At 39.2% G+C, this 16,349-nt stretch overlaps 1 protein-coding gene across 1 annotated transcript; it reads left to right on the top strand.

Annotated features, from left to right (window-relative positions):
* The first annotated feature begins 4,800 nt into the window (after positions 1-4,800).
* On the top strand, positions 4,801-15,772 carry elfn2b (extracellular leucine-rich repeat and fibronectin type III domain containing 2b). The gene is made up of 2 exons (XM_086154381.1): positions 4,801-5,130; positions 7,182-15,772. Exons 1-2 carry the CDS (start codon positions 4,801-4,803, stop codon positions 9,735-9,737), a joined length of 2,886 nt encoding a protein of 961 aa, XP_086010507.1. The 3' UTR covers positions 9,738-15,772.
* Positions 15,773-16,349: the final 577 nt, after the last annotated feature.

Raw genomic sequence — 16,349 nt, 5'->3', positions numbered from 1 at the left:
TGGGAGTTTGCCCAGCTAGGCTACATGTGTTTGGTGGATCTGCAGAAGGCATTCGATTGTTGGGCAACCCTGTTGGGGTACCGAACCTGGGAGTTTGCTCAGCTAGGCTACATGTGTTTGGTGGATCTGCAGAAGGCATTCGATTGTTGGGCAACCCTGTTGGGGTACCGAACCTGGGAGTTTGCCCAGCTAGGCTACATGTGTTTGGTGGATCTGCAGAAGGCATTCGATTGTTGGGCAACCCTGTTGGGTACCGAACCTGGGAGTTTGCCCAGCTAGGCTACATGTGTTTGGTGGATCTGCAGAAGGCATTCGATTGTTGGGCAACCCTGTTGGGGTACCGAACCTGGGAGTTTGCTCAGCTAGGCTACATGTGTTTGGTGGATCTGCAGAAGGCATTCGATTGTTGGGCAACCCTGTTGGGGTACCGAACCTGGGAGTTTGCTCAGCTAGGCTACATGTGTTTGGTGGATCTGCAGAAGGCATTCGATTGTTGGGCAACCCTGTTGGGGTACCGAACCTGGGAGTTTGCCCAGCTAGGCTACATGTGTTTGGTGGATCTGCAGAAGGCATTCGATTGTTGGGCAGCCCTGTTGGGGTACCGAACCCCATCGTACGGCTGTTTGATCACTGTCCGTTCAGCGTCGGAGCTTTGTCCACATCGCCGGTTGTGATTCGGACCTGTTTCCGGTGAGAGTTGGACTCCGCCAGGGCTGCCCTTTGTCACCAATGCAGTCCAGACTTTTACGGACAGAATCCGAGACTGCTTTTTGCGGATGATGTGGTTCCGTCTGCTTCATCGGATCTCCAGCTGTCACTGGAGCGGTTGGCAAATAACCGCGAAGCGGCCGGGATGAGGATCGGCACCTCCGAATCCGAAACCGGGTGGAATGCCCACTCAGAGTTGTGGAAGAGGTCTTGCCCCGAGTGGAGGAGTTCAAGTGTCTCACAAGTGGAGCAAGTGATGGCGGATCAATGGGGATGCCGATACTGTACCGGTCTGTCCTAGTGTAGAAGGAGCTGAGCCAGAAGGCGAAGCTCCAATTTACCGGTGGGGCTACATTCCCACCCTCACCTATGGTCACGAAACGTGGGGTAGTGACCAAAAGATCACAGATACAAGTGTCTGAAATGAGTTCCCTCCACTGGGCGGCCGTACTCTCCCTTAGAGATAGGGTGAGACGTCGGGTCATCTTCGTAGAGAGGCCTCCAGGTGGAGGAGGTACTCCAGGTATGTCCATCTGGGAGGAGACCACAGGGAAGAACCAGGACATGCTGGAGAGAAGTTGTCTCCAGGATGGTCGGGGAACACCTTTGGGTCCTCCTAGAAGACAACCAGAACTTAACGACGATGTAAATAGTGACAATAGCAAGGAAATAAACAAAAACAAACAAATGGGGAGGAAGGGATTCAACATAATTGTAACTTGTATTTTGTCGATTTTACCACATTTCAAAAGTGGATATACAGTAAACCCTTGTTTTTGGCGGGGGTTACGTTCCAAAAAGAACCTGTGATGGGCAAAACCATGAAGTAGAAACCTTTATTTTTTTTTACAATTATTATACAATTAAATACTCTATTATACATTGAAAAGAAAGAACAAACCATTTTACAGGCTCAATCATTTGTTTCACAAAGAAAAGTACTGTACTTTAGAAAAGTTTTTTTCAACAAATAACTTCTGTACTGTCAAATGATAATTTTAGTCATCAATGTGAACAGAAAGCTTCAAATTCAAAGATTAGCTCCGCCCACCGCGACCCGAGTCATTGGATTAAACGGGAGAAAATTAAAAATGATTATGAAAAAAATTGCGGACAGTTGCAACCCTTTTTGCATCCTTATTAAAACTTATCTCTGCTGTCGTCCTTAGGTTTTTTTCTTCCTTCTTTATGGAACGAACGGAAGATTCATTCATTCCGTAATGCCGACCTACAGCCGCATAGCTTTTACCTTCCCTTAACATGTCCAGAAGTTTAACTTTATCTGCGATAGATAGCATCTTCCGCTAACTTTTGGGCCCTTTTGTCGCTCCAGAGCGTTTTGTCAACATTATGGGTTTTAGAGAAACTCCAAATTGCAAGAGAATTTGCACGTACGTCATGTAAATCTGGCAAGCTGTTTTACGTACGTGTACATATTAAACTGCGACGTTATTGACGCACAGGTAGAGAAGAAGCGGAGTGACTTTTTTAGCCAATCAGAATGCAGAACACGATGCACCATGCAAATCCGTGAAGTAGCGAAACCGTGAAAAGTGAACCGCGTTCTAGCGAGGGATCGCTGTATTGCAGATAGAGTCGAATCGGTGCAACAATCGCACGCAGACACATAGAAGATGGAAAAAAAAAAAGATGGCCCTGATTCTCAGCTGTTTCCTCCAGGGAGCGTCGACCAGAATAGGCCAAAAAAAAAAAAAAAAAAAGAGCTCAATTCTCTCTCAGTTGGAGAGGAGTCTGAATTTTGGAAGCGCAAATAAGAAATGTATCCCGCTCCACCGAGGCCAACGATAAATTATTCGGTTTTGCTGAAACGTCGGGAGATCCGTGGCGTTAAAACCAAAATCGACCAACGAACGCACTTTAGCGCCGTAGATCGTCGCACGTTCGCCCGAGCGCGTTCTTCACCTTAAACGTGCATAATTGTGTCATTTGGGGGTAATTTTCAACGTTTTTTTTTTTTCAGCTGAGCTGTCAACTGGACACATTCTATCATGATGCAACAGGCAGCTAATCCTCTCCTTATATAAATGCTTGACTGATACTCAAATTACATGCAGATGGAATACAGAGCTTTAGGTTTTGGCAGGCGAGTGTCATAACAAGGAATGTCTGGGGAGACAATATGCTGTCAGCTTTATAATGATTAATACTCTGCGGAAAATCTAAAAAAAGCCATTTTTGAGGATACAGGGAAAATTGGCAGGTGAACGTAGGTATGAGGCAAGAGGCGCGATGACCTCGTTGCATTTCAAACGGGTAGGGGAGTATTTGGGCGAGATGAAAATAAATTTAATTAAATGTATTGGATAATTTAATTTTGATAATTTGATTATTTAATAATAAATTGTTAAATTAAAAAAAAAATCACACATTTTAGGTTTATTTTCCTATGTGTTTTTTTTTATCAGATGCTGGCTTTTAACGGATCTTTGTCTAATTTTTTATTTTTTTTGGATAAGAAAAGGGTCACTATCATCTTATTTAATTGTGTGCTATTTTCTAGTTGAATTGTAACCATCATTATGATGCTTTAGTAATAATTCCTATACTTTTAAAACATTATTTAACAATAAATGATTAAATAAAAAAAATAATTACACATTTTAGGTTTATTTTCCTATGTGTTTTTTATCAGGTGCTGGCTTTTAATGGATCCATTTCTAATTTTTTTTTTTAAATTTATTTTATTTTATTTTTTTTAAAAAAAGGGTCACTATCATCTTATTTAATTGTGTGCTATTTTCTAATTGAATTACAACCATCATTATGATGCTTTTGGTAATAATTCATTTTACTTATAAAACATTATATAAATGATTAAATAAAAAAAAATAATTACACATTTTTGGTTTATTTTCCTATGTTTTTTTTTATCAGGTGCTGACTTTTAACGGATCAATTTCTAATTTTTTTTATTTATTTAATTTTTTTAAGTAAAAAAGGGTCATTATCATCTAATTGCGTGCTATTTTCTAGTTGAATTGTAACCATCATTATGATGCTTTAGTAATAATTCCTTTACTTTTGAAACAAAACCGCATTAACTTGAGCGGAAGAAATTGAGACAAATTGTTGAAAAAGCCAGAAACCAATTTTAATGAAAACAGGCATTTCAAAAATGTATCACATTGTTGAGGATCTACAAAAAAAAAACAAACAAACAACATGATGATAGAAATCCAGATGATATTCAATTTTTTTTCCTCACCTGTTGTGACAGTCAAAGTGTCTAATAAATATTTTGATTAAAAAAACAAAAACAAAAAAACTAATATCAGGGGGAACAGCCTGTTGGCGTTGCTTATTTCAGTGAGTAGAATAGATTAAATATATTTAATAAATGCAATGTTATAAGTCAATCAAAAACTTCAATACATGGTATATTTGAATTCAATATTTGTTTTCCATGCATTGAATTTCAAGATTATTACATTTCTTAAGGGAAAGACATTAACTTACAAGACCGTCAACGTCTCATTAAAATGAGAATATTTACATTAGGAATGCAAGTGAAGGATTTTTTTTTTTCTTGCAAACTTATCCCAAATTTAGTGAAATAACCAAGATAGTTGACTTTTTTTTTCTTTTTTTTTTTTAAATTTTGATGTCTTTTTCTAATTTCTTCTTACTTGTGGAAGCACGCTCTAGGAAAGCATTTTAATTATTACAAATATTCTGCATCTATCATAGATTTCAGGGTCCTCCAAATGTTTATCCAAGACATGTATTTTTCTCTGAAATCCTTGTTTTATTTGCATTTTTTCTGCAGATTCTTCACTCTTCCGCTGCAGCTGAGGGTTTAAGGAAAGAGCATGAAGACGAACAGCACGACTCCAAGCGGCAGCCCGACGACACACGACATAAAATAAAACGGGTCGCCCGCTAAACGCGATGATATCCATATTGTGAAGCCTATGCACGATTTTTTTTTTTTTTTTTTTTTTTTTTTTTTTTTGCAATACTCAACCTCGAGCGTTTTTTCGTTAACTCTCTCTCTCCCGGCCACCGTTGTTTTATCACTTTCCGACCTCAAACGTAACCTCCTTTCCGGTTCTCCTTCGGTTATCGTTCATCATGCGAGGGGCTTCCGTCATCCTCGCTACTTTTTCCTCCCTCCTTTTTTTCTCTCCTTTCCCCGACACGGTGGACGGAGACTGTTGGCTCATTGAGGGGGACAAAGGCTATGTGTGGCTGGCGATCTGCAGTCAGAACCAGCCGCCGTACGAGACCATCCCTCAACACATCAACAACACGGTCCATGACTTGAGGCTGAATGAGAACAAGCTCAAAGCTGTGCTTTTCAGCTCCATGTATCGTTTCACCAACCTGACGGACCTCAACCTCACCAAGAATGAGATCAGCTACATTGAAGACGGAGCCTTCGCGGGACAAGCTAACCTACAGGTGAAAAACACATCGTTTAAAGATAAGCGGTTCTCAAATAGCGGTAAAAATTGCTATTATTAAGTTATTATTATTATTATTATTGTTGTTGTTCGTGTTGTTGATATTATTTTAATCATTGTTGTTGTTATTATTATTATTATTGGTGTTTATTATTATTGGTGTTTATTATTATTATTATTATTATTATTATTATTATTGGTATTATTAATATTATTATTATTGGTGTTGTTATTATTATTGCAATTATTATTGATGTTGTTATTATTATTATTATTGTTATTGTTATTATTATTATTATTATCATCATCTTCATCATTATTATTATTATTTGTGTTATTATTGTTATTATTATTGTTATTATTATTATTATTATTATTATTGTTCGTGTTGTTATTATTTTAATCCTTAATGGTATTATTATTATTATTATTGGTATTATTATTATTGGTATTATTGGTGTTGTTATTATTATTGCAATTATTATTTGTTATTATTTTTGTTATATCTATTATTATTATCATCATCATCATCATCATTATTATTTGTGTTGTTATTATAATTATTATTGTTATTATTATTACTATTATTATTATATATTATATAATATTGGTGTTAACATTATTATTATTAGTGGTATTGTCATTATTTTATTATCATTAATGTTATTTAATTATTATTTTAGTTTTAATTCAGTTTAATTATTAATTCAGTATTAATTCATTTAACTTCATTTTCTTCATTTCTGAAATAATATTCATTTTTCATTTATTTGAAATTCAACACTGGGGACTGAAATGAGATTCTAAAGTATTTTCGGTTTCGGAAATGTGGACTGATGCTCAGGTGATTTTAATAAATAAAATCAAGGATAAAAAAATTGGATTTATTTAACAAGATAAATTGTATTCATTAATTTAAAATAATTTTAATAAGTAAAAATTAAAAAGAAATAAATAAACATCCAACACATGATAATTCGATTATATTACACTATATTACATACTTTAAACTGACCTCTGAGCTGTTTCTATCTTTTTTCACTTGCTTTAGTTCCCTTATCGATATGTGACGTCATTCATAGAGGCCAGCAGGAAGCTTCTGCTTGAAAAGCACACTCAACGTGCACGAGCGCCATTTACCTTTTCAGGGTTTATCAAATGTTTGGGATCTAAAAACTACTTATTGTTCCACCAGCATTAATTTTTCAGTGCTTTATTGCAAAACATGAGCAATAAATAATTATCTTACCAGTTCATTATACAGCTGTAAAAAACGAAATGAATATTACTAATACCTGAACATCTTTTTGCATGAAGCACAAATTTACACTTACGTTAACTTTATTGATCCCCATGGGCGAAATTCCTCAAAAATTCAGTCAAAAATTAGAAAAAAAAATGTATATATATGAATATAAAGAGACAGTTCGACATCCAGGAATAAATATAATGATGGAAAACATAAAGGGTGAAAAATATACGACCAGAAGGAAATGACAATATAAATACAGTGACAATAACATTGACAAGAATCAAATAAATAAACAAAATATTGTTTATTTCAACCGTCGGCCGTCATCGGTGTTTAATCCACCGGTAAATAATAATACAGGAGCGCAATAGATTTCCCAAAGTGAACGTTCGTGTTTATCCGCGTCTAAAAGCGAGCGAAGGCTTTTTAGAAAACGAGAAAGAAAGATTTTAAGCCAATACACGTATATAAATATGTGTATTAGCCTGAAAAACCAAACATTGAGATCCATGCTGGTTTAAAAATCTTGGATTTCTTCACTCCAGGTTTCTTCGGAACTAGAAAAAGCGTCACAAACCCGTTGAAATATATTATTTTGCTCAAATAAAACTCGCCTCAAAGATATGAAAATTAACAGTCACAATTTCCTTGAATGTTTTAATTTCGGTCTTAATTTTCTGCCGTCGACTTTGCGCCCGGCTGGATCTGCTGTGCGCAAATCGACCAACGGCTCGTCCGACGGAAAACGTATTTCCCGATGTTTTCGTTTATTTATTTTTTTTCCCCTTCTTTCTCAGGTTCTCCAGCTGGGCTACAACAAACTGACCAATTTAACGGAGGGCATGATGAGAGGACTGGGTCGCATGCAATGCCTCTTCCTCCAACACAATCTCATCGAGGTGATCGCCAACAACGCGTTCTGGGAGTGTCCGAGCCTCAGCAGCATCGATCTGTCGTCCAACAAACTCGCCCGTATCGATCCGGCGACGTTCACGGTTCTGAGTCGCTTGATGGTTTGCGAGCTGGCGGCGAATCCGTTCCACTGCGGCTGCGATTTGTACAGCTTCCTGACTTGGTTGGAGTCTTTCAACAACGTCACACACACTTACGATCGCCTGCAGTGCGAGACGCCTCGGGAGATGTTCGGCTTCCCCTTGCTGAGTCCCGTCGCCGCCGCCGGACATTCGGGTCGGAACGCCAAAAACATCCTGTTTTCTCGTTGCCGGGACGGAGTGATGATTCCCGGGATCACCTCCCTCCCGCCGGACCTGGACGGCCCCTCCGGGATCGGACCGGAGATGTTCGGAGGCTTGGGTCCGTACCACCAGCCGACCACGTCGTCCTCCTCCACGGAACACAGCTTCATTCCCAGCATTAAACTCCATCACATCTCCTTGTCGTCGGCCTCGCTCCTCGTGCAGATCCCGAGGCCCTTCAGCAAAATGTACATTTTAACGCAGTACAACAACTCCTTCGTTTCGGACATCATGAACTTGAAGAACAAGAAGGAGATGATCACCCTGAACAAACTCAAGCCGCATACCAATTACACGTTCTGTGTCGCGTCGATCCGCAACTCCCAGCGTTACAACCACACCTGCCTTCAGTTTTCCACTCGTTCGCAAAATCCGGACGAGACGCTCCCGACGCCGTCGACGACTTCCCATTACATCATGACCATCGTGGGCTGCCTCTTCGGAATGCTCATCGTCCTGGGGTTCGTCTACTACTGTCTGCGTAAGAAGCGCATGCACGACGAGAAAAAGAAGTCCATCTGCGTCAAGAAAACCATTCTGGAAATGCGTTACGGACCGGAAGTGGCGGCGGCGGTGGCCAACGACCCCTCGGCGGTGCATAAACTCCAGGAGCAATCCAGGGAACATCACCAGTACCAGCATCACCACGGGGGGAAGCTCCCCATGTCGGCGTCCTCTAGTTCCGGTATGCTTCACTCCGCCAACACCAGCTCGTCCAGACTGTCCTCCATCCCGCAAGTGGAGAAAATGGCCACCGCCTTCTCGGAGGCTCTGGCCACAAGTAAAGGAAACTACATGGACATTAGAAGCGGCGGGGTGGGGATGGAGAGGCTGGGCGACGGCGGCCACGCGGGAAGAAGGGCCGGGGATTTAAGGGACGATGAGTCCGACGAAGGGGACGACTCCGAAGACGACGGGCACGGTTCCGCTTCGGAGATCTCCACCATCGCCATGGAGGTAGACAAGGTCAATCAAATCATCAACAACTGCATCGACGCGCTGAAATTGGATGCGGCCGCGGTCGCTACTTCGGGAGCTTCTCCCAACCAAACGCCTTCCTCCAATCCCGCCTCCCCGCCCCCGAATAGCACCTCCTCCCTCGCGCGAGGCCTGATCCCGCTTTCCCAGGGATTGACCGAGCCGTGCCAAGTCGCCGCTCCGAACAAAATCCCGCCGCCGCCTCCGCTCCCAGCGCTGAATACCCCTCTCTCCGAGCGTCCGGGCATCAGCGGCGGCGGCTTCGTGGTCACTCCCCCTTACAGACCCCCTCCGCCGGCTACCGCCGTCCGTCCGATTCAGCGACAAATGAGCGCCGACGCTGCCGTCGTCATCGTAAACGCGGTCAAGAAACAGTGCAGCACCACTTCCTGTGGATCCATGAGCCGGGATCGGGACCGCGGAGGGGCGAGAGTCTACAGCCTGGATGTTCCCGAACCCAGGAGTCCAGATACTTGTAATCAACAACAACAACAACAACAACAACAACAGCAGCAGCAGTTTCCAGACCAAGCCAGTCCCCTGGGATGTGGGGAGCCCCTTGAAAGGCTACCTTTAGTGGGGAGCGTGAGCTGCAGCGGAGGGGGTGGTGGTGGTTGCGACAGTGGTGGTGTTGGTGCCCAACATCAGGACAACCTAAAGCCGCACCATTACCACCAAAAACAACAACAACAACAACAACAACAACAACAACAACAGCAGCAGCAGCTGGAGGTGCAGCAGGACTACCACTGCTCGGAGCATCGCCACTCCGTCCCAGCTCTTTACTACGACGGCTCCCACCAGGGCTCCCCGGCCCAGAAGGTGTCGTTTTTAAAGCCTCTCACGCGCTCTCGTAGGGATGCGTCGTCTTACTCGCAGCTTTCCCCAGCTCGCCACCATTCCAGTTACTCCGGCTACTCCTCCAGCCCGGAGTACTCTTCGGAGAGCTCTTTGAGGATCTGGGAGCGCTTCCGTCCTTACCGCAAGGGCCAACGGGATGAAGCTTGTTATGTGACAGCGGGAAACGCCCTTCGGAAAAAGGTGCAGTTCGCCAAAGGTGAGGACCTGCATGACATCCTTGATTACTGGAAGGGTGTTTCTGCACAGCAGAAGCTTTGACTGAGAGGACTCGAGGAGTTGGGATCTATAATGGGTAGAAACATGGAAGACGAAATTTTGCCTTTTTGCTTTTTGGTTTAGTTTTGTTGTTTCGTTTGTTGATTTTTCTTTTTTTTTTTTTTTTTTTTTTTTTTGGCATGCTAGGTGTACAGAATATTGTGCTAAAAAGCACGAACTGTGAAACTGTGCCTGAGATGATTTATTATTATTATTATTATTATTATTATAGTGTTTTATTTTACACCTCATTGCAGCTCGATTTTTCTGGAATATTCTCATTTACTGTTTGCAGATTTTCTTTAATATCCCAGGGAGTGCAATTCATTACTAACATCTGGTGATCTTTTAAACCGTTTTTCTCGGTGCCACGTGTTCGATTAAGGGGGAATCACATAACAACGGCTGGAATGCAAAACTTCCTATCCGAAAATTTTTCAATTTTGGGTTTTTTGCATTGAATGGTGAAAAATGGGACGGCTCCATATTTTCAATCTATCTGCGAGATTTACATCAATGTCACATGACAAAACTCCAATGTGCAAAAATGTGGCAGAAAAAAAATCGGAAAAAAAACACTTATCTGTATTGTTAGTGGTAAAAATACATGTTATGTATTTTTAAATTATAACATAGAAATATAGTCTGTGAACAATAGAATATTCTTGAATATCTTTAACCAAGATCATATTATAATCAAATGAAACGTTTTTTTCATTTCCTGAAAAAAGTGGATTTTTCAGATAGGAGGTTTTGCATTGCAGCCTTTGATAAGGTAAATGTAAATACCTGTCACTTCACCTAAGTTGTGTGTGTGTGTGTGTGTGTGTGTGTGTGTGTGTGGGTGTGTGTGTGTGTGTGTGTGTGATATATTGCAGTGCGATCTGGGCTGTGATAGAAGAGATGACCTATCAATCAATGTTTACGGCTGTAAAATGCAGGATTTATTTTATCGTCCATGAAATATTTCACGCATTTGTACTTACATGAAAAATATGAAAATATTAAAATTGCAGAATTACGATTTCATTAACAAAGGGCAAGTTAATATCCAAAACAATGGGTCAACACTTGTGTGTTTTTTTTTTTTTTTGTTGTTTTTTTTTCCCCCATTTGTGTGTGTGTGTCTGTGTGTGTGTGAACAAAATCGCATGGTTCTGTGAGTGATGCAAAGAATTTCCTATTCTACCCTGAAAAGATACACTTAAAAAATAATACAAATTCAGGGATTTGGAAGTAAAATTAGAAAGAAAGTCACTATAACTTCTAAAATCCAGCGTAAGATGAGGTCACGCTCTGGGGAGGAAAGAAAAAAAACAAAATAGAAAATAAAAAATTAGAGGCTTGGAAAGGGGGGAAAAACAAAAACCACCTTGAATGTAAGTAAATTCAAGCGAGATAAGAGATAATCTAGAATATGTAAAACCATTCAATGTGAGTATCATAGAACATTCCAGATCCTTTCTCTGACATTAAACTGAATGATATGCATGGAGAAAGGGACGTTTTTAATTACTGCCAATGTCTCTGTTCTGGACATAACGTAAATACTATTGTTGTCTATTGATAACTCAATTAGCCGACTTGTGACAGGCATGTTCGCTTGCACTTTATGCCTCATAACTGTGTGTGTGTGTGTGTGTGTGTGTGTGTGTGGGTGTGTGTGTGGGTGGGTGTGTGTGTGTCGTGCACAGTGGTCAGTGGGTGTCGGCATGCCTTGTCAGATTTTATTGTATATGCCCAAATTAAATGATATTTGTGAATATCCTGCCCGGTAACTGGCTGGCTGTGTATAATCCATTTTATATGACATGGACGGATGCACAAATATTTTTTTTTTTTTTTATTTCTCAGACTCCGCTAATCTAAAGTAGCATAGTGCCTCTTGCTACCACAGCCGTGATTTTATTTTTAATTTTTTTTTTTTTTCTTTAAATCTATTTATTTATAGTATTTCTCTTCCATCTGTTTTTTTTTTTTTTTTTATTCGGGTAATCTTCTGAAATCACCCTTAAATTGCCGCGTCGGATTCAAACCCAATCGGAAATATGAAAAAAAAAAGTCGTGGTTGTTTCTCCTCCCAAGATTTAATCGACGTTTAATCCGGTGTTTGCATATCCGACGTACCTCCGAACCCCGACTCTTTCAGTAGGATTTAAAACGGGCCGAAATCGACATTTCTTCGGAAAACGGCGTTCGTCTCGGCTTATCACTGTGTTTCCTCTTTCGCAGCGTCTCCTTAAATATTCTTTGCGTTTTCGCCTTCACGTTTTCTTTTCCTAAACCAACCGTGTCTACCTTTGTCTTGCAATGAAGGCGAGCGATCTCGATCGGAACGTTTACGATAAAAGACCACATCGGATCGTCGTACGATAAAGCACCGCGTGATGAACCTCGTCTCCCACTGATGTTCTTTTACCTCTAATGGTTTTCCAAGAACTCGCGACTGTGAACGACTAAAATTTCACCATTTCAGAAGGAAGGATTTGTCTCGGCGGTATGATTGAAGAGTGCTTAAGCCCCGAAAAAAGGACCTTCAAGCATTAAACTCCGAAAAATCCTTGACTGCAATAACACGCCTAGAAATGGACATTGAGGATAAATGTACCAAAAAAAAAAAAAAAAAAAAAAAAATCGATCGTTTGCAGGATTATCTTGGTCATCGATGCATTTTAATTGAATTTGCGTTTTTATATTTATAAGTGCTCTTCTGCTCAATGATCTCAAACAAATTCAGACGTTTTTAGCCGCTCGGTCTTTTTCTTCGTAACGACGATCGTTTTTCCCCGATGCGGCGTTTTTAATTACAAGAAAAGCCTGCTGGCGGAATCGCCACGAAATGATATGTGGGAAATAAAAGTGTAGTTTAGACAAAATACGCGGACGGCTTTGCGCCATCGATTAAAGCGATCCGAACAGATAAAGATTCGGAGAAAAAAATACTAATTACTAATAATAATAAAAAATCTTTTATTCAAACCCGGGGTCACAAACATTTCTTAATCATTAAACATCATCAGAATGCTCCTTTTTTTTTCCCTTTTTTTTTATTTTTCTCCCCTCATCTTAGCTCATATACTTACCGAATCCCGCTTTGAGATTGACGTTTTTTTTTTTTTTTGTTTTTTTTTTTGTATCCTCGTTCTCTTTAAGTGTTTGTCTCGGAGCCGCAGGAAATCCAGACGTGAGAAAGCCATCTAATGCGCTATTATCTCTCCAATCTCTGAAGCGCAGACCCAGAAAAAGCAGTTTCTAACATGTTAATCCTTTTATCCTCCCTTGTATTTAAAGCCCAGACCAATTAAACCGAACTTTTCCTTTGTCTGGAAAAATAATGACTCGCGGCTCGAAATGGGATGTGGATTCACGTCTCGCCAGTTTGTTCGTTATTAAGGTGGTTTAATACTTTCATTAGTAAAGACAACAGCGAAAATATTTCGTTTTTCGTTTAAAATCAGACCGTTGAGGGTCGTCCAAGGACAAAAACTCCCATGCAGAAGCTTAAAAGTGCGCTGGAATATGTCGATAAAGAGTTAAGAAAGTAGGAATATTTTTTTTTTCCACCTTAAATTCCATGACTTTATATTGCTTACCGCTTTAAAAGAAAGAAAAAAAATAATAGGCTATTTTAGAAAATAATCATTTCGGTGCCAATTAATCTCATGTTACAGTAAAATTTGATGTGATAATTTGAGACCTAGAAATAAGATCGTGGAGGAATTTCATGCTCATATGAGGAATCGGAACACGTTATGCTGATGTGAGGTATTATAGAAATTTCGAGTGTGTATGCGCAAGTAGAGACGCACACATATTTACACACACACACACACACATGCACCCGCAGACACTAGATGACAAAATACAAATAGTGAGTCAGTATGAGTCACGGTGTGACTAAAATATAAGGACTCTTTTCCCGAAAGGTGGGACAAGTTTGCAAAAATAGGATAGAAAGAGTCGCACTCTCGAGCGGCGTCTCGCATATGCAGACACACACACACACACACACACGCTAAAATGTGTATATTTTCTTATTTTGGTTGTTTTTTTTTAGTATATATTCCAAAACAGCAAGTCTCACAAGTTAAAATCAGCTTCATTTTTATCTAATATTTCCTCTTGAGACCCAAACTTTTGTTTGTTTTGCCTTTTTCCCGTCCCAAGCTAATTGGAAGTCGTTCGGAAATAACGGCGTTTTAAAGCGACGCACAAAAGCAGATACAAATATAAGCTTTTCCAAATCTTATTGACTCGCTTTTGTTATTACACGTAAGAAAAAGAAATGTTTCACCATTTCCTGAAAATTAAGTAGTCGGGTGGTTCTGACAGCAGGCTGTAAATTAATACGTTTTTGTTTTTAATCAAAAATGCTAACTTTAGCCTTGTTGAGACGCATTTTGTAGTAACAGTGCATTTTGTAATAAACGTCCAAAACGTAATAACTTTTTCATTTCTTTTTGTAAGAAAGACGCGTTTTGTAATAAATTGACGAATTTTGCAATAAACCGCCCCGACGCATTTTGTCATAAATTTTGCCGCATTATGTAATAAGTTATTACATATTGAGAAGATTATTACAAAATGCACTTGCAACTTTTTTATTCTCTAGGAAATGTAATAACATGGAATTTATAGAATATTCTCTGTTAATGCAACCTTTGAATAGTGTACTGATAGTAATTGCTAAGTACTGCTACTAGGCTAATACACTGATACTAATAATAGGCCTAGCTTTTACAAATACTTTAAAGTAAAATAAAATACAATTAACAAACAAATAAACTTATGCTTTAGAATTGTTATTACATAATGCACCATGTTATTACATTTCCTAGAAAATAAAAAAGATGCAAGTGCATTTTGTAATAATCTTCTCAATATGTAATAACTTATAATGCGGCAAAATTTATTACAAAATGCGTCGGGGCAGTTTATTACAAAATGCGTCTTTATTACAAAATGAAATGAAAAAGTTATTACATTTTGGACGTTTATTACAAAATGCACCGTTATTACAAAATGCGGCTCAACAAGCCTGTTCTGTGAATAATGTGCCAAAGGTAGCTAATGGGAAGCTATGCTAACAGAAGGGCTAGCGACCAAATTAATGCCATTTTTCATGTTGCCATTGTAAATCAGTATAATATAGATATATCTATATATATATATCTATATATATCATTAGAATCAGAAAGGAAATCAGCTGAGTCGATCCGGCTCAAATCTAGATGAGCGTAGAAGTGTCAACACGTATTAACGGCGAAAAAAAACACCATTATCACAATTTTCCATATGGTCACTTTTTCCACATATTTATTTAAAAATGTCACGACCGGCTTGGAATTAATTTATCAACTTTTTATTTTTATTTTTTTTAGCAGCTCAAAAAAAAAAAAATATATATCGAATATTCCGCTCGGAGCAGAAGAGCACTGGAAAATGGGATGCGAGTCAAATTTAGGTCACTTTCATTCCACCTTTTTCACTTGATATGTGTGATTTATGCATATTCTCGATTTATTCAAGGTTTCATTTACAAAGAAGGATAAAGGACTCACTTACCTGTGAAATATATGTGAATTTTGTACACTAGATGACAGAAACTGCTTAGGTTTAAAAAAATATACAGTATATGGATGTTTTATACTCAGCCTGATATCTCGGTATGTCTGTGTGTTTGTTTTTAGTTGGCTGCCTTTTTATTTTTATTTTTTCTCTCCATTGGGGAATGTGTTGGGGGGGGAACAAGAGACTGTCTTTTAATACTTTCTTTGATAAATGTGATAAAAGTTTAAGATCTGAGAAAGCTTAACATAGTGTACTACATAAAGAAAAGTTGTTATATTTGCATGACTCCCTGTATTTTTTGAGATCGAAATATACTGTTGTGTTCAATGACTGGGAAATAAGAACTCCAGGGGCGACGTTGTCAAGTACCTTAATTTCAACATTTAGGTTATGCCTGGTTTTGTTTATTTTATTTTATTTTTTCATTTTAAGCAGTTCTCTGTTACATTAAATGTTTTATATTCTTACATTCTAGTTTTCATTTGGTTATTGGATTATATACCTACATCCGTTACTGGTCTTTGGCCCCAAGTTAGGATATTTTTACAACACAAGGTGACTCAAAATGACCAAAAGTTGTTTACATCCATTTGTTTACATAAACAACGCAAAGATATTTCTCCGCAACCGACCTCTTCTGACTGAACGGTCGTGGATTTATGAAACCTGGAAAGTTTTGATGGAAGAAGCTGCAAATCTGATGTTTTTGACAAGTCTGTTTAATAAGTTGCTAACGACTAAAACAAATTTTTGAAACAAAATTCTCAAACGGATTCGTTCCGTGGATCGATAAGTCCTGGATGCCGATTTAAAATTTTTTTTTTTTTCCTCCTCCAAATTCGTATGAGACATGAATAGAGGTCAAGTCTCCAACTTTGCATCCGAATTCTGATGTCCATCCATATCCGGCGATAGATTCTGTTGGTGTTTTCTCGAAATTAATTTCCGTCCAACTGTTTCAGGAGGAGGTTCAGGATAAGAGATGTAATTTCCTCACCGTGAGTTCCTAAAAACACGCCTCGATTCGCCAGCGAGACCACGGAT

The sequence above is a fragment of the Fistularia commersonii genome, chromosome 10 (assembly GCF_037954325.1).
Source record: "Fistularia commersonii isolate RoL2024-O1a breed Wild chromosome 10, RoL_Fcom_v1.0, whole genome shotgun sequence".
Taxonomy (NCBI): Eukaryota; Metazoa; Chordata; class Actinopteri; order Syngnathiformes; family Fistulariidae; genus Fistularia; species Fistularia commersonii.
Note: the sequence above shows the minus strand (reverse complement) of the source record. Positions and strands in the feature narration are given on the sequence as shown.

What these genes read in the sequence shown, in the direction of transcription:
- elfn2b (XM_086154381.1), top strand. Translation starts at nt 4,801, where the DNA reads ATGCGAGGGGCTTCCGTCATCCTCGCTACTTTTTCCTCCCTCCTTTTT. An exon ending in CGGGACAAGCTAACCTACAG is followed by an intron (nt 5,131 to 7,181) that starts GTGAAAAACACA and finishes CTTCTTTCTCAG; the next exon opens with GTTCTCCAGCTGGGCTACAA.